The following is a 23,210-nucleotide window of genomic DNA, read 5'->3' as shown; positions in this document are numbered from 1 at the left end:
TGCCCTCAAAGCATACACACCGAAACAGCAAAAAGAAACAAACAAAGAGCTGACTGTCGGCAGGGAGAACAGAACAGGCACCGCATCTCTCCGGCCTGTGTGCGGAGGTCCCGCCCAGTGACCGAGGAAAATTGTCGCCAGTCCCCTTTGGCAACCTGCCTACCCTGACAGATTCGGTTGTAGAGGTGGGAAATTAGCCATTGGCATGAGCTGCCTCCACAGGTAATTAGAAATACTTGACTCCAAAAGCCACTATTTGGTTTAGACTCATCACATTTCTAAATACTGCACGTGCTGGGATTTTGCTGACGGCCTGCATCAGCCCGCTTTGCTTCAGCACTTTTCAAGTTTTAATAAACCTGCTAATTGCAGCGATGGGCAGTAGGGCAGTAGGGCAGTGCGTCGAACGTTCCAACTTTCGGCATGTTTCTGGGGAAGGGTCAAAGACAGCAGGCTGATGCAAACCCCAAGTTGCCAGGAAAGAGGATCTCAAAACAACAGCTTGCACGTAACGGATAGCGCGTGATTCTGCTCTTCCTCTGACCCTGGGGTTTGGAATAGGTGGCTTATTGGCAGCCCCACTCTTCCCCCAAGATCTGAGAGTGTGGCCCTGTTTAGTTAGGGAGAGAGTGCAAGCTAGTGGTTAGAACAGGGCCTGAGAATCAAGGCTCCTGGCTTCTTTTCCCAGCTCTGCCATTGACGTCGTTATCTCGCGGCATCCCAGTTCCATGATTTGCAAAATAGGGATAATAATCCCTCGCTCATAGCATGCCGTCAGGCTGAGTCAGTGTTTGGAAGATGCTTTGAGATCCTTGAGTGAAAAGTTCTGTGACTGCATCTTGGCAAATGCATCAATGAACTCATTTGATTTCCCTCCTGCTTAGCTTCCAGAGTATTAAAGTGTCCCTATGATGTGACAGAAAGGGGCACGTTCTAAGGTCATTAGCTTGACCAGCAAAGCATGCACAACGCACGCTGGGGTTTGCTCTTTCCTCAGCACACTGGCCTCACTTGCATTAGCACTAATAGGAGTTACAGATCGTACAGAGAATATAAAACATAATTACATCTACTTGTTTGCTCTCACATCATTGGGGGAATAGACCCCGCTCCACATGTGGGACCTCCACTTCCCAAGAGTGCAGTTCGTGCAGTAACATTTCCACCTCAAGCAGCAAATGTTTCTAGTCATGTACCAAGAGTGCAGATTCTATGAACAGCCAATACCTACTGTGCTCATGCCTGCTGTTCCTACCAGCTCCGAGTTTGGGCAGGCACAGAGGTGTGGCGCTGCATGCGTTGTGCACATGCCTTGCCACAGGCCAAGCACACACGGGTAGCATGAAATCCTCCGGCTGGCATGCCTCTGACACAGGGCTTCTCCAGCTAAGGCCATCCATTATGTCTGGTGGCTCTCGTTGGCACTATATTGCAGTCAGTGAGCCTACCGTGAGATGGCATGGCCCTTGGTTTGTTGGAGCTCACTGAGGCTATACCTGCCAGCTGTCACCTGTGCTTGTTGGTCAGCCACTGCTAATGACAAAACACTAGGATAGCAATGAATGAACAAGCCTCTGCTAGACTAGCGACGTCATCCTTATGTGATGATACCCATGCTCAGGTCATTTGTGGGATGGAACACAGGAGTGTAAGATCTAAAAGCATGAGCTGAAACACTAGTGTCTGAGTTGAGAGACAGTAGTAGACTAGTGGTCTGCTATCCATGGCCCAGCCACTAGAGGGGGACAAGGAGCCAAACTCTGTTATTCTGGGTTACATTTATATCAAGCTTTGAATAGTATCGTGGCAAAATACCTGTAAGGCCAACTGCTTCAAGGCAACAGGGCTGACTTTACTCTCAAGGGGGTGGGAGGTTGGCTGTTCACAGCCCAGGGCCTGCCATTCAGGAATGCACTCCGCTCTAATGCTCCCCAAAGTTCACGTGTGGCATCTTTCTAGTCAACATTGCAGACCTCTCTGATTCCTTTGTCAGTTTGTGTTTTGTAGGGATTACGTAGTGTGGTTGGCTGGGTGGGTTGCAAAGACTTTCTGAGTCTCAGACTAATTATTGGGTTATTAGCTCTTTGCAATTTTTCCTAGATTTAGTCATTCTTAAAATTAGTGGGAATGTTTCAGATTTCGAAACGGTGACCATTTTGAATGATTACATTTTAGGTTAAAAAGGGGAACAAATTAAACAAAATATGTGCAAAACATTTCCCCCTGTGTCTTCACCAACTTTAGAGCTAATGGAAAGTTTCAAATTTTGAAATTTAAAAACTCGAATTTTGAAAAATGGGAGGGAAGACATTTCCCAGACCATTAAGAAATTGTGTATGCTTGTGTTATTTTTCTCTTTTTCTGGCAACCAGTTCTAGTTATCATTGCTATGCAGCACCCAAATCTTTGGGCTTGAACACTTTTAAAAAATAACATTCTTTTTAGAATTATTCTTTGAATGAACCAATGACTAGTCTCTTTGCTGTGAGGCAGTAACAGAGTCTGTATATGTATATAGTCCAGTCACTAGAGGGGGACAGAGAGTTACACTTTATTAGCATTAGTGCTGATGCAACATGTTTCAATAAAACATTTGTTCATTGAAAAATGCCAGCACTTTGAAACCAAAACTGTTTGTGAAACAGGGTCAATTTCAACGAATCTCCTGACAAAACATTTTTGGAAAAAGAGTTTCAAAATTGTCAAAACAAAATGTTTTGACATTTTCTAAACAAAAAATTCTAGTTTTCCAGTCTGGAAATGACTTTTTATTTCCAAATTTAAGCTAATGAGACTGAAAAAAGTTGGGGGGGAAAGGTGTACATCGAAATAAAATATTTTGAAATTATCCAAACAAAACATTTTGATTGACTTGAACTGAAGAAAAATTCAGTTCTTTGGTTCGTGAAAAGTTTTGAGACTTAAACTTTTTGTCCTGATTTGGGATAAGAACAAATTTTGAACTCTCAAAAATATATGTAAGATGGGAAAGCCATTTCCCACCCAGCTCTGATGAACAGGGTTACATTTATAGCAAAGCTGGAGCATTGGGGCTGAACCCCTGAGCACTGGACTGTAAATGTTTCTCTTGTTTTTCAGAACACAGTCACGTTTCTGGACAAATTTGCATTGCCCTTCTTTAAAACACACCTTTCCTCTCTTTCAGGTCCTGAGCAACGAGAACACATTAACATTGAAAAGTGTCCGCCAGGAGGATGCGGGGAAATACGTCTGCCGAGCAGTGGTTCCGCGGGTGGGCGCCGGCGAACGGGAGGTGTCTCTGACTGTCAATGGTACCTGACATCTCTTTATCATTATTCTGTCGGAAAGTGATGAGATCGCCTCGCTGTTTTGTCCCTGTTAAATTAATAGCTCATGGTGTGCAGGTTTCACTCAGGGCAAATGCCACCCTGAGATAGACCAGCAAGGTTCCTAACCAGACAATTTGCAATTGCTCCACTTCCTATGGCCTCTGTGTTGGTTGTACCTCAGAGGGACAAATGGATTCATGGCATTGTGGAAACACTGCTGAGTTCTTATCTAGGGATGGGCTGAGCCAGTGCAGGTAAGATAAACATCCAGGCTGGAAGTTTGCCCCAAAGTCAAACTATATTTTTCCTGATGATTGAAACGATATGATTCGCTTTTTTCTGTGAATCTTCACCCCCTCATGCTACCTAGTTTGGGATACCCAAGGAAATGCAGCCTGTTTAAGCACATAAAAACGGCCATACTGGGTCAGACCAATGCTCCATCTAGCCCAGTATTCTTTCTCCACCAGTGGCCAGTACCAAAGCTTCAGGGGGAGTTTACAGAACAGGCCAGTTGGAGTGATCCACCCCTGTCTTCCTCTCCTGGCTTCTGGCATTCAGAGATTTAGGATCACCTGAGCGTGGGGTTGTATCCCTGACCATCTTCGCTAATAGCCATTGATGGGCCTATCCTCTGTGAACTTATCTAGTTCTTTTTTGAACCTAGTTATACTTTGGCCATGGCAACATCCCATGGCAATGAGTTCCACCAGTTAATTGTGTGTTGTGTGACAAAATGCTTCCTCTTGTTTGTATTAAGCCTGCTGCCTATTAATTTCGTCACATGACCCCTGCTTTTGGTTTTGTGGGACAGGGTAAATAACACTTCTCTATTCACTGTTTCCACACCAGTCATGATTTTACAGACCTCTATCATATCTCCCCTTCATTGTCTCTTTTCTAAGCTGAATTTCCCTAATATTTTCATGCGGAAGCCGTTATGTACTCTTCATCAGCTTTGTTGTCCTTCTCTGAACTTTCTGCAATTCCACTCTATCCTTTTTGAGATGGAGAGATTGGAACTGGACACAGTATTCAAGGTGTGGGTGCACCATGGATTTATATAGTGGCATTCTGATATTTTCTCTCTTATTTCCTATTCCTTTTCATAATAGTTCCTAAACATTCTGCTAGCCTTTTTGACCGCTGCTGCGCATTGAGCTGTTTTCAGAAAACTATCCATGGTAACTCCAAGATCTCTTTCTAGAGTGGTAACGGCTAATTTAGTTGTTTGTGGAGTGCTCCTGGCACAAATGTGTGCAGGAGGGTAGAGAATATCACACAAGAAACCTGGTTCTGTTTCCAGCCCAGAGCAGTCGGGATCAGCCAATGATGCTTAGCCAATCACTGAACTTTCAAAATGCAGCAACAGCTATCCTGAGAATTCAGTGCTTGTGAAAGGTGCTGACTTGAGACCTGAAATCAAATGGTATTTGGGCATCTAACCCTCTTAGGCTTTTTTGAGAATCCCAGTCTGTATTTATCCTTCAAATCGAAGGAACACAGGCATCCCTCAACCCCATTATACTGTCAAGGCACCTCAACCTGCCCTCACTCGAGGAGTAGAAGAACTCAGACTCAATGGCCTTTCTGAGCTTCCAGCAACAGTTCTTACAGTGTGGACACTAGCTTCTAGGCTGAATCCTTTAAATGCATTTCCCATAGGCCACCAAACTGCTATCAGATGGCAACTGCTTTCTGTCGCTACCATCTAGGAATGGATTTCGGCCAGTGGCCTGGGAGTGAAAGGCACCTATCCCATTGTCAATAATACTGATGATGATAATGGGGTGAGATTGAATTAATTTAGCCTCTGTAAAATAAGTGGAGATCCTTGGGTGAAAGTCTCTTCCGAATTGCAAAATGTACTTTTAGCTAAAAGAGGTTTATGTATCTATTAGCTGTGGGAGGTTTTTTCCTTTCTATCTATGTTACTTATCTGGTCCCCATCACCAGGATATCTGAGCCCCTCGCAATCTTTAATGTATTTATCCTCACAGCTGTGAGGATAACCGTTATCCTGGGAGGTAGGGCAGTGCAATCTCTATTGTACAGTGGGAAACTTAAACACCGAGGCTCAGATCCTCAAAGGTATTTAGGCGCCATAGTAACCAGTGAGAATTCTGGGCCTAAATGACTTGCCCACGGTCAAATAGGAAAACGTGGCAGAGTCATGGCCTGCAGAGCAGGGAATTGAACCTGGATCCCAGTCTAGACCATTCTCTGGCTCTTCTTCACTTTTCCTCACCCCAAAGTACTTGGGGGGTAGCTAGAGTCGCAAGGGGGACTCAGGTAACTACCAAATCCACCCCCGAAGGTGAAATAGGCAGGGCAACGCCTACTTCATAAATCCCTCCAGGGCCTTGGTGTGCTGTAAGGGCTGAGCTGTTGGGTGGTGCCAGGACTTCGGTGACTCTGCTCAGACCCAGGCACCTCTGGGACTTGAAACTGCAGCACCACGGGTGCCTCCAGGGGGAGGAATCGGCTGAGCAGGAGTTTTGTGAATGCCAGTGGTGCCTAAAGTGGCAGTTAGGCACCCATGCCCCCCTTGTGAATCTAGCCCTTGATGTAACTGACAATAGCCCCAAAGAGAACTTAATAATCCCTAGCTCTTATACAGCCCTTTGTAACTCATGTGTCTCAAAGTGCGTTACAAAGGAAAGGTAAGTCTCAGTGCCAATTCATAGATGGAGAAACTGAGGCACACGGCGAGGCCATGACTTGGCCAAGGTCACCCCACAGGTCCATGACAAGCTGGGTCTCCTGACTCCCAGCTTAATGCCCAGTCCACTGAACTATGTCGCGTGGAGGATCAGCGCTGGGTTAACTGGGAACAATGTAAAGAGAGCGTGACATTTGCATAGTCTGTCACCTGTCTGGCAAAACAACAGGCTTCAGGCCCAATTCACTGTCATGAAGACAAGAGAGCTAGAGGGGAAGCAGCACAGGCAGCAGCACAGTTTAATTTGAAATGCAGATAATGCGAAGAAGAAAACCCCGGGGGCCACGGAAAGCCAACCACTCCCTTGACTTCCGCCCTGCCCCACAGGCTGTCGCACTCTCCATCCCATTTGGCGGCTGGATTTTAATTACAATTAAAATCGCTTGAAGGACACAAAGCAGCAAATTAAAAAACAGCAAAGAACCTGCTCGCCTCTTGCCACCAGTCACGTACATCCCCTGAATTCAGATCAAGTGAGTAATGTGCCAAAGCCACGGGTGTGGGGAGCGGGATGGGAAATGCTTCCCCGATGTCCTCTGGAGCTGAAACCAGCTTTGATTTTTACATTGCAGTGCTGACAGGGGAGCAAATAAAGTTGGTGCCACTCAGGAAATATCCCACCTCAGCTTCTTGACTTTGCAGACCTGCTTGGACTCAATTCCCTAGCACGCTCCGTAGCATAAGCACACAAAATTAGGGGTGTACGTAGCAGCAGATCTGCTGTGTTTTACCTCGTTGTGAGCCGGTCTTTGAGAACAAATGGGTTTGACGGAATAAGAAGCTGCCACTGGAGGCACTTGTGTGTCACAGGGAAAGGTGGCCCTGAAGCAAAACTTCTGATCGGAATGCCCCTGAACTTTAGAGGTGTTCCAGACCTGAGCCTGGGCTGACCTCTGCAAAGTGGCCCCTCTCCGTACAAGGTACCCAGGTGCCACAGTAAGAACCACAAAAGAAACTAAACAGCTGATGTCCCAAATCAAAACCCCAGACCCAAGAACCCACGAGTGTGGGGCTATTTGAAATCTGTGTCCAGATCTGAATTTGGCAGCTTGAGCCTGCCTATCTATCTTCAGAAGGGTAGCCGTGTTAGTCTGGATCTGTAAAAAGCAACAAAGAGTCCTGTGGCACCTTCTAGACTAACAGATGCATCTGACGAAGTGGGTAGTCACCCACGAAAGCTTATGCTCCAATACATCTGTTAGTCTAGAAGGTGCCACAGGACTCTTTGTTGCTATCTATCTATCGATTGCCATACATCCCTTCTTTCTTTCTATCTATCTATCTATCTATCTATCTATCTATCTATCTATCTATCTATCTATCTATCACCATTCATATAATCTCTCACTCTTCTGAGCTCTTCAGAAAATCTGGCCCACTGTTATTTTAGACAGAAAATTGGCATCTCATATTTTTAATTGGATCCAAATCAGGATTATAATACAATCATCTCATTGCAGCCTTGGGCTTCCCTGCCTCCCCACCTGTTGTCTTATCCTTAGATTGTTAACTCCTTGGGGCAGAGACTGTGGGCTAGATCCACAACGGGGACTTAGGCTTAGCACTGCAACACCTAACATTTAGGTGTTCTGCTGCCCAGCAGAATCCACAGCTCCAAGTTAGTTACCCAGGCTCCCTAGATAATGCCAGGGCAGAGTTAGTCACCTGAGAAAGGGATTCACTGAAGCCAGCGTGCTGAGCCAGGAGCTGCCTGGGCTATTGGAACAGAAAATGCCATGGAAGGGGCGGGGCCTAAGCCCTGCCACTCAAGCATAGTGAGACATGTAAGTCCGAGTTGGTGAGAGGCACCTCCCTTTGCTTGGGGTTCTGCGCCATGAACCCCCTCCTGGCAGGGCTGGCTTTAAGCCGATTCGGCCGATTCCACGGAATGGGGCCCCACGCCTAAGAGGGCCCCGCAATGTCCGGGGCTGCCGGCGGAGCGGGAAAAAAAAAAAAAAAGAAAAAAGCCGCGTCCTGCTTCTCCCCCCTCCCTGCAACGCTTGCGCCGCCATACAGCTGATCAGCACAAGCCTGGGAGGGAGGGGTGAGGAGGAGGAATGAGGCATGCTTGGGGAAGAGGCGGGGCCAGGGGAGGGATCCAATGGGGTGGGGGGGGCTAGGGTGGGGATTTGGGGAGGGATCCAATGGGGCAGTGAGGGGGCGGAGTCGGGGCGGGGCCAGGGCGGAGTTGGGACAGGGGGGGCGCGAGACAATTCACGTCCCTGCGTGGGGCCCCGCACCTGCTAAAGCCGGCCCTGCCTCCTGGAGAGAGGCACGTACCCCCGGCCAGCCCTGTCTCACAACAAGCCAAGGAAGAGGTGGCTAGTGGTTAGTGCATTCACCTGCTACGTGAGCAGCATGTGGTCAAATCCCTTCTCTGCCTGATTCAAAACAGGGACTTGGACCCAGATCCCCTACTGCAGCACCCTAACCCCCAGGCTAGCAGCTGCCATGTTGAAGCTGTCCCCTTTGTACGCACTGGGGCAGAGAGCGCAGTCCGGGCACTCGCCGGGGAGATAGGAGTACAAGTCCCTGCTCCAAATCCAGCAGAGGCTGGGTCTGGCTGAATGCGCTCACCACTGGGCTATTGGGTATTTAGCGGGAGAGGAAGGTGAGATAGGGCCTATGTCCCGGCTGCAGGGAGCCCCTGCTCTCTGTTTGGGATTCACAGCTGGGAGAAATAAGAGGGCAGCCTTCGTTATAACCTCTAGCACACTCCCCCTGCCTGTGGGAGACCCCCGGTCAGTCCCACATCGGTGGGCTGGAGAGCAGGGATTTCAACAGGGGAGTGTCATTCTCAGGGGAGTGCCCGAGGCACCGGAGGGTGCGATATTATGACATGTGTGTATCTGTCGCTCCATCTCCCCTGTCGGAGCCGTTCCACTGTGGATAAATAATTAACTATGCATTGGGCCAACCAGAGACCAAGACTGCCTCTCTAGCGTGGTGGGTAGGGCTCGCACCAGCATGGTGGGAGACCCTTGTCCAAATCCCATCCTCACATCAGGCAGAGGGGAGAACTGAACGGGGGTCTCTCACCTCTTCGGTGAGTGGCCTATGCTAAAGGTTACAAGGGACGCTGCCACCTCCTCCTTCCCTGCTGGCCGTTTCGTGTGGAGTCAGGCCCCCTCCGAGTGTGCCTGATGGAGAGGCCCCACTGGCACATTAGGCAATGCAAGGCCCAGTGTGTGACCCTGCTGGGCTGAGGAGTGAGATAGGCATTCAGTTGGCAGGGCAGGGCAGGACCACGGCAGCTGTGTGCATGCCCAGCTGCCAAAATGTAAGCGTCTTGGGGACGGTGGAAACTTCAGGCTTGTCTGCGCAGGACGTTCGTGCATGGTGGGCTGGTACACTATAGATTCACCCCTGGCTTGCCATGCACTAATGTCCTGGTAGACAGGCACTCAGGGGCAGCTGAGCAGGGGTTCTGTGAATGACAATGCAGCCTGAATGCTAGGGAATCTTGCAGGGGCATAACCATGAACTGGGCAGCTTTGTGCACCAGCAGACATTCAGGGAACGTTATGGGTGGAAATTGAGGCATCTGGGGAATTTAGGCAGCAGCTGAGTAGGTGTTTTGAGGCTCTGACTTATGGACTTAGGTGCCCAAAGTGGCCGCTAGATTCATAAATCCCTTTGTGGATCTAACCCTGTCTTTTTGTGGTGTATTTGGACTGCTTCTTGCACAGTGGGGTTGGGGCTTCTAGGAGCTATACTACTACTAATAAACACCTAGCTCTTATCTAGCACTTTTCATATAGCTCTCAAAGCGCTTTACAAAGGAGGTCAGGTTCATTTTCTCCATTTTACAGATGGGGAAAGGCTCAGGGAGGGGAAATGACTTGCCAGGGGAAGTGACTTGCCAAAGATCACCCAGCAAGCCAATGGCCAAGCCAGGTCTCCTGACTCCCAGTCCAGTGTTCTGTCTACGAGACCTTTGAGGAGCAGTGATGGAGCCCTGCTTTGCACCCTGCCATTCCATCTCGCCATTCCTCCCCTCCCTCCCGTTCCATGTCACTTTCCTGTGACCGCGGCCTGGTCAGCAGTTCACTGAGTTTGGAGGCCAGCGTGGAATCCTCCAGAAGCTGGAGTCTCAGACCAAAGACAAGTAGGAGTCTGAGCCTCTGCTAACAGAAGGGAGGATTATGCAGATTAGCAGCATTCAGCAGAGGCAAAAAGGGGTGCCAGGAATCAGCAGCCAAACGCCTCTCGAGCTTTCTGACCACCCTTACTGGCTGTCCTGCCACCACAATAGACTCTCCTAGTTCTTCTTCCCCCAGCTCTTTTCGGGTTGCCTTTGCCTGCACCCACCATTTAAGAAATAGGTGACCAATGGGCTGTGACTCTTCTGCATCAAAAACAAGCTAGGAAGACCGTACAGTGACATGGACGAACTCAAGTCACGGGGCCCAATTCAGGGCTCGTTGGGCAGCCTAGGGTAAGTCTCCGAACTGCTCCATGCCTCGGTTGCCCCACCTGGAAAATGGAAAGCCCGCCTACCTCCCAGTGTTGTTACGAAGCTTAACGTCTATTTGTAAAGTGTGGTGGCCCTGAATCAGGAAACCGTCACTCTTCAGGAGAGAAATTAACCATGTGCTTCATTTTAAACATGTGCTTAAGTGCCCCTGAAGCCCCGCCAAGCTCCAGTTCAGCCGGTTCACATGTGGTAAAACCAACACTGCCTTGTCTACACTAGAGAGCTGGAACGGGCTAGCTGACATCTTCACCACACCTTTCAGCCTAGTCAAGACAGACTCTGAGAGGTGCTACAGACTGACGTTTTGTTCCGTGTTTGTACAGCGCCAAGCACAGTGGGGTCTGGTCCAGGACTGGGGCTCCCAGGCACTACAGTGATCACAGGGAATAAATAATGATACTATTCTGTGCCGGGCATTGTCCTAGCCGCTCAGCACAAACCCGTTCCTCACAAGGAGGAAGCACATGCAATAAATCCTCTCTCTCTGAAAAACAATTCACAGCTCCGACAACAATTTGTTCTTCAGCTGCTGCCGGCCCCTGATAGAGCGCGTCTCCTGCCTTCTGATGGGGCAGTCTTCTCAGGGAACGGGCCATTGCAATAATAAGGATAAATGAGCGATCGGCTGGAAGGCGAGACACGGCGCAAACCAATCTGCAGGAGGGGCGACCGGCTGGCGACCTTGCCAGGCATCCCCGTCTATCTTGATCCCTTCTTCTCTTCGTTACATTGCAGGCGCCAGATTAACACAAGGTTCTGTGACTGCCCCGGCATGAGCAGGCGTCTGGAGCTCCCTTCCAACTTGACGGTGTAGGAGCAGGAGACAAAATCTCCTTGTGGAGCAGCAGGGCAGCTATTGATTCATCAGCTAGTCCTAGCAGGCTGAGCCCCTGAAGCGAATACCTGCCATTTCTGGCAATGCAGCGGAACTGCGGGCCTGTTTTACCTGAGCTTGGCGTGGGGAATGACGGACCACAGCACCTGCAATGAGGGTTCCCTCTCATTACCCATGACTCACTGGGTGAGAGACCCAAGGAACCCTATCAGCCTAGCGTGGAGGGATCGACATCAGAGAGCTAGAATGGAAGAGGCAGCTGTATTATAACTTGATAGTTCACTTTGTAACCTCTCTGCCTTTTCATCCCAAGGCCTGAGTTCAAGGTCTCCTCAGATGAGAGACTGATGGTGGGAATAGGAGCCAGAAATGCCCCACGTCCCGCTGTACTGATCTGCTGTGTGGCCTTGGGGCACTCGTGTCACACCTCTGTGCCTCAGTTTCCTGAGATGTACATTTGGGATGGTGTACTTGGCAGAGGGACCGGGTGGGTCCCCTCTGTTGGCTGTAATGCCCGGTTACGCCTCGGTCAACACAACTTTATTGACAACTGAGCAGCTGACGAAGGCCGGTGGGTCCAATGCTTAGGGATTTGGGAAATGCCAGCTCAATTCCCTGCACCGCCACAGACTTCCTATGTGACCGTGGCAAAGCCCCCTTGTGATCCGGCCCCATTCAAGTCAAGGGGGGAGTGGGTTGCTATTGACCTCAGTGGTTGTAGAATCAGGCCCTTTTCTCCTGAGTTTTCCAGCTGTAAAACAGGAGTAATAGCACTGCCCGCATCTTGCAGGCGTGTGGTGAAGATTAGTACATTAACAGCCGTGAGGCGCTCAGTATTCCGGTAACAGGGGCCGTATCAGTAGCACAGATGGACTAAATGGTCTATCTACCTGCCTTACTGCATCAAAATGAACCTTGCATTGCCGGTGCTTATTGCTGGGCATACCAGTGACCAATGCAACCCACTGGAACGGGACCTGCTATTTGCTCATCATCTAGAACTTCTGCTGAACGCAAGGAGTTAAAATGAAACCTCCCCCCACCAAGAGATTGTCATGCTGCAAAGACCTCAAAAGAAAGGCGGATATTGACTCCGGTGCCCCAGGGAAGTTCGGACCTTCCTTTGATTCCTTAAAAGCTCCAGAGTCAGCAATCTGCCTTCTCTTTTGTGTGAGCCTCTGGGGCTGCACAAATAAATTGGCACTGCGATGCTAAAAATAACCACAACCGACAGCACCGCCATTTATATCCATAGCAACCCTGTTTAAAGTCTTTTACTGCCTGTGGGCTGTCTGACACTTAGCACTGAATCCCAAGCCAGGAGATTGGCAGCCTTCATGAGCAGCCACCTCCTGTTGGAGACTCAAACTCCAGTCCCAGATGCAAACAGGCTTCAACTTTACACTATTATTTCACAAAATGGTCTTTAGTCGTATGCTGGTAGCCTGATGCTAAGCCTCTGACTCCGAACTCCTGAAGCAATAATCAGACCCAAAGCTGCTGGCGTTTGTGCCATTTAAAATCCATTATCCCTGGGGAAAATGACCCTTTTATTATTATTATTTATTTTATTTATGATTATTAAGCCATTTTTCTCGACTTAGGCTTTTTTCTTTCTTTGCTGTCCACCCAGCCTTGCAGTGCTCCCAGAACTTGGAACTAGCATTCAACTGCTGACACATAGGGGCACGCTAAGTCCTGTAGTGAAAGCCCAGCCTGAAAAGCTGGGCTCTGTCCTTGCTTCTGCTGGTTGACCTTGTGTGTTTCATGAGCAACGAGTGGCCACTGAGTTGGGTGTCTCCATTGTTTGGATCCAAAGTGGAGATGCCTGGGACCTGATTTTCAGAGGTGCTGCGTTCTTTCTGTTCCCGATGTGTGCGGAGGGGAGCCTCAGGAGCTCTTTGCATAGCTGAGGCAGGGGACATTTTTAAAACCACCTAAAACATTTTTTCACTCCCACTGAAAATCTCTCCCTCCTTCTTTTGGAGGCTGAAATGACCTCCTTCCCCCCCCTCCCCCTTTTTTTAAACTTGGGTTTGTTTTTTATAAATGCACATGCGTGGATGGTAGCCCTGGTGAAAGATGCCGGCTGGATAAGCCTGGAGATTGATGCCCACAGAACAAGTCGAGGAACAGGTGGGGGCAACTGTAAGTACCCCACATGCTGCAGCTGAGGCCAGAGCATCTCCCCTCTATCCTGACATTCTACATGTTTACATGAAATTCCAATCAGTGCGGAGGCCTGGGCATCTCTTAAGTCCACACATAAGCCCTTTTTGAGGACTTCAGTGGTGTAGAGGCGTCTTGCTGGCCCTTTGTATTAAAATGAGCTTCCCCCAATTGCATCCTTACTGGGAGGTGATATCAAGCTGTGGGCAAAGTGCCTGCGTTGCCTTTCAGACGCAGTGTGTCCAAGCCGTAGCAGCTTGTTCCCAGTCAGTATGACAATATATTAGTAGGCATAAAAAGAGACGCATCCAGGGCAAAATCATGTTGTGTGTTTATCGCATCCCATTTCCTTGGGGTCTTGTGACATTTTGGGATGCAATTCAGACCAGTGAGAGGTTGTGTCACCGCTTGCCCTGTAACCCTGGGTGCCTTAAATGCTCTGCTTCTGTGGCTCACAGCCTGGACGCCAAGAGCCAGCAAGCAGGCATGCAGGTCCCTGTGTGCTGTGCAGCCCTGCTTCAGCGCTCTGATCCCAGCAGCCTGCCTACAGCGCAGCAGCCCCATCCTGGTCTCCATCAGTCTTGGTGACTGCTCGCGGGGTGACCTCTACACCCCCAGGCTCAAATTTCCCCCAAACCACCTGTGCTGAAAGTGTCCAGCCCTCTCCTGGAACACTCCGAGAATTTATAAGATGTGTAGCCCCTTTAAAGAGACAAAAGCCCAGCAGCTTCTTGCCTTAAACTGGAGTTAACAATTGCTTCCATTTAAACACAGCACCAGGTTGGTTTAGATTAAAAGTAAAACAAGTTTATGAACAAAAAGAGATTCGTTTGAAGTGAGTTCAAGTCCAAGGGATAAAGGCAGAATGGTTACAAGCAAATCAAAGTAAAATACTCTTTCATGTGGCTAAGACTTTACTCAGCAAGCTATAGCCTGGGTTCAAGGTAGATTTCTTATCTCTCTTTTTCTTTCCAGCCATGGCTGGCTTTCTCTCAGTCAGGACCTTCTACAGAAGTACAAGGTGCTGGTGTCCCTTGTCTTCCTAGTGAAAGATCTTTGCCTGAGCAGGTTTCTCACGTATACTCAGAGACTTCAACCCCTTTGATTGAAGGTCCCATCTTTCTAAGCTTACAAAAGCTCTGGCCCCTTGTGTCTGTCCGGTGATGGATGCCAAGATTCCTTCTCTCTTCTTATATCCTCCCAAACTCACTGGTTTGTCCCCAGACTTAGATGACCTCGTGCTGTTCTTCCCTTCCTGGGGATTTCCCATCCCCCTGCTGAGTCATATGTAAATGCTCTTAACTGTCTTTGGTCACATCTTGCTTAATTTCATTGGAGACAGGTAGATAGCTGCCTTCCCTCCTGTCTGGGAGAAAACCTGCTTCTCCCTGTGTTTGGTCACAGACTTTAAAGTATAATAGCAGTGAGTACCCATAATTCATCAGAGTGTTAATACAGACATTTCACAATGATATTAAGCACCAGTGTGTCATTAGTCGTCATAAAAGACCATACTTGATACGTTTTTATAATACAGTAATATTGCATACAATCAGTTGATTCAATTATTTATCATGTAAGGTTCAGACCTCCTGTCTTTATAGTCCAGTAAACCATTGGAATGGATTCTCAGATAAAGTTCCTTTTCTCCTGCTGGGAAGAGACGCCATGGGGTCTGGTGAAGACTTCAAGCTAGTTCCCCCTTTGCTGGTGATAGCTGAGTTGTTATCGCCTCCCCTTATTAGCTTGAGGGCTTTGTTTACCTTTTATGTAACTGTACCTTCATTGTCTCTGCCTGATGAACAGGCTGGTCGGCCAAGCAAGTAACCATTCCATTGTCTAGGGCAGACTGGGCATATGCATTGCTTCCCAAACGTGTTTTAAGAAAACAGCTCTAGCACATATCCATAACTGTTTGTATACACACCGTATATACACCATGCAAGAATATTAATGGTCAGTGAGTTATTTGTTTTCCAGTGATATTCAACATGCCATGGTTTGGGTATATATCATGATAATAGCATGTTAGATGTAGTGAGTATGTCAGGCCTGACAAGAGTAGCTGAGACAGGTTAGCAAACCAACAATGGGCCTCTGTGTCACAGTTGTACAAGGAACATACATTCTCTGGGGTTAGTACCATCATTTTGTTCTGTGTTGTGCAGCGCCTGGGAGGATGATGTACAGTACAATGGGGTCCTTGTCTGTGACAGCAGTGCCTAGTGCTACGGAAATACAGATAGTCATAATAATATACCTACAAGTTCATAGCAGTTGGTACCACCCGAATGCCCCCTCTTCCCAAAGACTTCATAATGCCGGAAATTGACAGGCAAATCGTCACAATGTATGGAAGAGACAATCTGAAAGGGATGAGCAGAGACTGGTAATGGGCTATGGATCCTTTTGTCTCTAGGTGCAGCCCAGGTTGGCAGTGACCACCTGATGTGTGTCCAGTGGCCCCTGGAAGAGGAGATTGATGGCGCTGGTCTAGTTCTGTGTGGAGAGGTGTCCATAGCTCAGAGATCACACTAATAGACTCATAGACTTTAAAGTCAGAAGGTACCGTCATGATCATCTAGTCTGACCTCCTGCACACTGCAGGCCACAGACTCTCACCCACCCACTCCTGTGGTAGACCCCTAACCTCTGGCTGAGTTACTGAAGTCCTCAAATCATGGTTTAAAGACTTCAAGTTACAGAGAATCCACCATTTACACTAGTTTAAACCTGCGAGTGAGCCATGCCCCATACTGCAGAGGAAGGCGAAACTGCCAATCTGACCCAGGGGGAAATTTCTTCCCTAGCCCAAATATGGCAATCAGTTAGACGACTCCAGGTTGGTAATCTCAGCAAAGAGGTCAAGAACTGAGTTCCTGGGCTCCCCACTAGATGGGTCTCTGGGAAAGGGGGTGCGGAAGCATAGCCTGCGGCCTAGGCTGTACCAGTTATAAGTCAAACCAGAAAGCTTCAGTCTCTAGGGCTCTCCGTCCAGCACCTACAAGTGGGCCTCTGGGGTTTTCTGTCTTGTATTACACTTGTGGGCCCCATCCCTGCACTTTCCGTTGCTCCCACACAGGTGACTCTTGGTTTCTTTTTGGGCCCTCTCTTCTTCTGAGAGGGCAGCCATTGTCATTCCTGTAGGAAAGCCCTTCTGGGGACCCGCAAACCCTTTGCCAGAGGTCCAGTAGGCTCCTCCCTCCTTTCAGTGGGGTCGAACAGATGACCTTCTTCTCCAGCGCTAAATTCACACAAACACACACACACACACTCATACATCGCCGATTTTAAAATGAATGTTGCATAGGAAGGCAGTCAAGCAGAATGCGGACCTATGTAGGGAATCCAGGGTTCTCTGTCCTACTTCTGCTTCACCCTCAGGTCCTAATTCTCCTCAGGGTGCCAAAAGGCAGCATATGAAAAGTAGAACACACTCAGGATAACAGAATTTTTAACTGGGAGGGTTAAAAAATAAAACCACCATGTATCAGTTTTCCCACACACAGGAGGGGAAAAGAGAGGGAGCGAGATAGATGGGGACATGAAGCATGAGTGAATGTTGGCTGAGCTGGGTGAACTTTCTGATAAAACCAACACAGATGGTCACAATGAGTTCAATCCACCCTGATTTCACCTCAGACAGGAAGGGACGCCTTAGGAGAGGGACTTGCTCTGGTGAGATTTTCCTGCCCAGCTTCCAGGCCCCAGCAGTTTGGATAATGATCCCAAATAGGGCTATTTCTCAAAGCTAACGAAGCTACTTGAGCCACTGGAGTTCACGCACCCCTAACTGAAAACGTCTGGTCAGTCAGGGGTGTGATTTTTTTTTTCCCGACCCAACCAACGTAGTTATGTTGGCAAAAGCCCTCGTTTAGGTGCTGATGTACTGGGGAAAAAGTGCTTTTGCTGGTATATTTTGTTCACGGGACTGGTATAAGCCAGTGTTTCTCAAAGACTGGTCTGTGGACCGGCGCCGGTCCCGGAGATCTCCCTGAGACAGTTTAGGAAGGCAGCAAGCCGGTCCCTGGTATCAAAAAGCTAGAGAAACACTATAAGCTGTACTAGCAAAACAACATTATAGAGTTCTCAACAGAAACTCCGAAGAGATGTACCGCCAAACCCATTCTACTGTAGCCAAAGCTTCCGTTAAAGATGGCTACTCCATTTGGATAAAGCTGTGTTCTGTTTAGGAGCGACAAACCCCTCTCATCATTGGGTCCCTCACACTCAAAATCTCTGAATCAGCGAAGGAATGCTTCCTTGTGTTCTAATCACATCCAGGTTATTTATTAACATGCCTTTCTAGGGCTCCCAGCACTATAGAGTGTGAGCACCCAACAGACGTTGAGGAATTTACCCTCACAGCCCCCTATGCCGGATTATCTTTGTCCCCCTTTTACTGATAGGGAAACTGAAGCACAGAGATTAAGGTCAAGGTTCTTCAAAATTGACCAATGATGTTCGGGTGCCCAACTCCAGACACCTTTCAGGGGCCTGAATCCCAGAGGCTGGGTTTTCGTCGCTGCCTGAAAATCAAGTTGGGCATCCAAAAATGGAGGTATCCCACATGACTAGTCATTATTTTTGAAAATCTTCGCCTAAATCTGTGGCAGAGGCGCAGGCTTGTGCTGTGAAAAGACTATCCTTTGCCAGCTTGTAAGGAGTGAGTATGTATCTATGAAAGCATATGTGCTAGAGGGGGTGTGAATGTGTATGGAGGTGCAACTGCAGAGGTATATAGGTGAATGCAAGGGACTGCTTATGTAAGAGCAGAGCTGGGAGAATAATTTGGAACCAGACCTGGGCAGAAGATGTCAGTGAAAATTACTTCTCTGGAAAGTGTTGCAAAATAATGTTTTCCATTTTCTCTTATGAGTCATTCCGTGACTTTCACCTCTGCTTGGGAATTAGCCATCAACAAATCTTGACTTTCTCCAGTGTATTCTGTATTCAGAATTATTCATCAAATAATTTCTGTGAATAATTCTTAGGCTGGGGCTTGTTTGCATGCATTTTGTTCTGAGTCTTGAATAGGCGAGCTGTTTTGATTGGACAATGTAGTCACATGATGTATTCCTGGTCTCTGGTTAAGAATTCAATAGTGGGTTAAATTTCACTCTTCAGTTTTACAGGTTCTATAGAATTTAGCATTTTTTATTAAATTCTGCAGGACTTTTCCATACGAGACATATTCATGTTTGCAAATTCAAAATGTGCTTGTTGAAAAAAAATTTCTGCAGTATTTGCTTAAAAGTCTCCTTTTTATCAACCATTCCTTCCTTAGAATCTGTGTAGAAAGGGAATCCTAAAATGGTGCTAATTCAGCCAAAGCGCAGTCTTCTGAAAATCCAAATGCGCATATAGACTTTTCTTTGCAGACTGCAACTAGCTCGGTTCAAAAGCATGTTGTGGGAGTGAGGATTTCTGGGTGGTGAGTGTGAGAGAGAGACAGATGGAGAATATATAGTGTGTGTATGCGTGCAAATATGTATGTTTGAGTGAGTGTAGGTGTGTTTTCTGCATATGTTATGCCAGTGTGTCTGTGAATCTGTGTGTATGAATGTGTATATATATGCATGCATATGTGTTTATGCATGAAAAAAGTGTGAATGTGCATGAATATTTGTGTTCGTGTGTGTCTACACATGAAAAGGTGTGTGTGTGTGTGTGTTGGGGGGAGAAGTCTTCCAACGTAATCCACAGATGTGAATTCAAAACAAGACTCAGCAGCCCAGTTGGAGCAAAGTATGACCCGCTGTGCTTGGCAGAGCGGCCCCGCCATGCCATGGGCGTTCAGAGCACGTTCCAGCTCAGCTGGGCAAGAAGCGAGCGTGCAGAATGTTTAGTTCGGGGCAGCCTGCATCCTGCCAACCGCATCAGCCCCTTTGCCTCATCCCCCCGTCAGAGAAGCTAATTGCCTTCACCCTGATGCACAAACCATGCCTGGATCCTGGCTTGTTGCTGTTTTCCTGTCTGCCAGCAGCCGCAGCAGCAGCTCACAGAAATGTAAATCTATTTTAATTAAGGGGCTAATAAACAGTAATTATGATGCCAGCACTTTTTCTGTTCCCCTGGAATCATTCCCCCTCGATCCCCGTTCATTCCCAGGTCCTCACTGGAAGAGCTAGGGGCCTGACCTCTCCCACCCTGAAGGTTAAATGCTCCAAAGGCAAACCATGCTCTGTCAAAGGGCGAGCCCCTTTTTTTCTAATTTGCACCACAGAAAGTTAATTATGCGGTGGCAGCTCCAGAGCATAGCTGGTAGCCGTTCCCTCATTTGCATTCGCTTCCCCTGCACTGGCACAGGAGCACCATGAGAGTGGCAGGAAGCCTAACCTTCCCCTCCTCCCTATGCCACCCAGCAGACGAAGCGCTGCTGGATTCCCGTGTTCTTGGCCTGACAGACAGCAGCGGTTCTGACATGGCACAGACACTGGGGAGCAGTGGAGTGGGAAAGGGTGAAGTTGTAACCATTCCGTGCTTGGAGAGCCAGAGAGCGCGCCGCTCTGTGACACCCCAGTGGGATGATGCTGAGCCCACCAGCCCTGCAACCGTTTCGTAGCTCAGCTCCATCCCCACCTCCCACACCCTTCCAGAGTTGGCTGCACACATGAAGGGCCCTGATCCACCCCCATAGCAGGCAGCAAATGAAAAACAAGCCACCGAGTAAGCAGCCTGACCCCCAGCATCCCCACGGAATGGCTCGCCCGCCCCACAAGCAGTGTATATTTTTAATGCAAAGAATTCAATAAAATGTTTTTCAGTCCCAAGGTTGAAATCTCCCTCGTTCTGATCAAAGGCACAAAAGCAACCCGCTTCCTGTGAAAGATGGCAGGGCTGGTGTTTGCCCCTTGAGCTCCCTTTGCCGCTAACTCAGAGCTCCATCGAACAAATGGGCTGAGAAGAACCTGGCTGTATCCAACGAGCTCTGTCGCACGCAAGAGACAATCCGCTATACATATGAGTGCGCTAGAAAAATGTGCTCTGGAGAACAATCCGGCACTGGCTGGGGATGGACTAGATGAACTCAGCTCTGTTTGTATAATAATCATGTAGCGCCATTAAATAATACTCTGCGCTTCTGTGACCCCTTCTGCTGTAGGATCTCAAAACACTGTGCTAACAATTCTTATTGTATTACCGTGCCCGTTTTCCATATGGGCAAATGAGGCACTGAAGGGAAGTGATTTAGAGTCGGAATCAGAACCCAGATCCCCACACCCAGACCTGTGCATTAGTTACAAGATCTTCCATCTATCTCCTAGTGGCAGGTGGCTAAAATCAAAGAGAAGCCAGACTAGGGCAGGCCTACACTTAAAGCTTAGGTTGGCATAGTGATGGTGCTCAGGGGTGTGAAAAATCCACACCCTCTGGCACGTAGCTATGCCAACCTAGCCCCTGATGTAGAAGCATTCTTCCATCGACCAGAAGCTGGGAACGGGTGACAGGGGATGGATCATTTGATGATTACCTGTTCTGTTCATTCCCTCTGGGGCACCTGGCATTGGCCACAGTCGGAAGACAGGATACTGGGCTAGATGGCCCTTTGGTCTGACCCAGTATGGCCATTCTTATGTCCTTATGACCTAGCAACCAGCGCTTGAGGCAGGTGGTTTTCCTTCCCCAGTGAAAAAACTTGGCTGTAGGCTCTGGGGTTATGCCAGCAGAGCTATTACATCAGGGGTCGGCAATCTACGGCACACTCAGCCCGCTGCCTGCCTGGGTGAATCCTAGGCCGGCAGCGGGCTGAGCGGGGCCGATGGCCAGGACCCTGGCCAGCAGGAGCCGGCGGCCGGAACTCCAGACCGGCAGCGGGCTGAGCTGCTCATTCCGCCGCCGGTCTGGGGTTCCGGCCGCCGCCCCTTGCCAGCCGGGGTCCCGGCCCTGCTCATCCCGCTGCCAGTCTGGGTGAACGGAACCGCAGGCGGGCTGAGCGGGGCCAATGGCCAGGACCCCGGCTGGCAGGAGCTGGCGGCCGGAACTCCAGACTGTCAGCTGGCTGAGCCGCTCAGCCTGCCGCCGGTCTGGAGTTCTGGCTGCCGGCCGCTTGCCAGCCGGGGTCTCGGCCCCGTTCAGCCCGCTGCTGGCCTGGATGGACGGAACCCCGGGCCGGCAGCAGGCTGAGCGGGGCTGGCGGCCAGGACCCCAGCTGGCAGAGGCCGGCGGACAGAACCCGAGACTGGCAGCGCGGGTGGCAGACAGAACCCCAGACCGGCAGCGCGCTGAGCTGCTCAGCCAGCTGCTGGTCTGGGGTTCTGTCCGTCGGCCCCTGCCAGCTGGGGTCGCTGGCCCCGGTCAGTCCGCTGCCGGTCTGGGGTTCTGTCCGTCGGCCCCTGCCAGCTGGGGTCGCTGCCGCTGGCCCCGGTCAGTCCGCTGCCGGTCTGGGGTTCTGTCGGGGGCCCCTGTACATGTAAAATGTAAAATTTATTACTGATACGCGAAACCTTAAATTACTGAAGACTTGGCACGCCACTTCTCAAAGGTTGCCGACCCCTGTACTACGTCGTAGTGACGCCACTGTAATCTCTCATGGAATTTTCAAAGACACCTAAGCAGGGTACAAGCCTAACTCCCATTGACAATTGACAATGGGAGTTAGGCACGTAACCTGCTTAGACATTTTGAAAGCTCCACTAGGCGCCTCGCTGCATTTTTAGGCACCTAAAGCCCTTTGTAAATCTGGTCTTATGTTCCCAAGTGACACAGGAGACACATTCACTTTGTGTGACTGGAACTGATGAGTCCAGGCTCGCAAAGGAGGCATGGAGAGGCACGTGAGGGCAGTCGCCGAGCACGGGGTGGATCGTACGGTCTGCGGGACACTGACACCCCTCGCCGTTGGCGCTAGCAGCCCTTGCCAGCTTTCTCTGCATCTGGCTCGTTCAGTCGCCACCCCACAAGCCAACGGGGAGGAATTAGTGTAATCGTCCCCTAATGAATGCAGGCGCTGAGTAATGGGAATAGCTGCTCAGGCGAGGCTGCCACTGCACTCCCTGAGCGACCCCATCACAGGGCCTTATTACAGGCGGGCATGTGCAAAGGGGAAGCCTGTCTGAGAGCGAGAAATAACGAGGGGCTCAGAACAGCCTGTGGGGCTTTCGCCTCTAGGGCGAGCAAGAGACAGGGTGCCTCTTGCATTGTGCAAGAGCTCCCTCTGCTGGCCACCCACAGGGCGCCTGAGACAGGAGAGAATTCAGAACGGAGCTTAGCACCGTGCGGGACCTGCCTTAGAGGGGGAAAGCGAGGGTCTCTTACAGTTTGTGTCAATGATTCCATTGTGGGCTTGGAGAGAGCTGGGGAGCAGTGTATCCACAATGCAGATCCCCAGGATCTGTGTCACACCGCTCAGCAGAAACAGCACAGCCCTGATGTGTATCCCTACAAGCCCCACTGAAAGGGAACAGTCTGGCCTGAAAGCAGAGCTTTTGGTCCCCATACAGGATCTTTGGTCTGCACTGTGTCCATGTTGCAGATCTCTGCTCCCCTGAAGGTTTGATCTGAGATCTCTCTCTCTCTGGAGAAGACTGCATCTGTAACACAGCATCTCTGAAAACCCCCCCAAAAAAACCTTCCCTGGAGGGGATACTGTGCTGTTTGCTCTTCATTAGCGTCACACAATATTTCCTGCTGTGGAGTCTCCCTGCATGTGGAAGGAAGTGGGGGGAGTCATCCGGATTTCACCTCTTCTTCTCT

General features: G+C 49.3%; 1 protein-coding gene across 1 annotated transcript in view; it reads left to right on the top strand.

Moving 5' to 3' along the window:
* Positions 1–23,210, top strand: part of KIRREL3 (kirre like nephrin family adhesion molecule 3) — a 312,230-nt gene that overhangs the window by 236,204 nt on the left and 52,816 nt on the right. Inside the window, exon 9 of the mRNA XM_065417046.1 lies at positions 3,167–3,293. Coding sequence (XP_065273118.1) covers positions 3,167–3,293 — 127 coding nt within the window. The remainder of the gene's footprint in view (positions 1–3,166; positions 3,294–23,210) is intronic.

This window comes from Emys orbicularis, chromosome 15 (assembly GCF_028017835.1).
Source record: "Emys orbicularis isolate rEmyOrb1 chromosome 15, rEmyOrb1.hap1, whole genome shotgun sequence".
Taxonomy (NCBI): domain Eukaryota; kingdom Metazoa; phylum Chordata; order Testudines; family Emydidae; genus Emys; species Emys orbicularis.
This window is presented reverse-complemented; position numbering and strand designations above follow the sequence as displayed.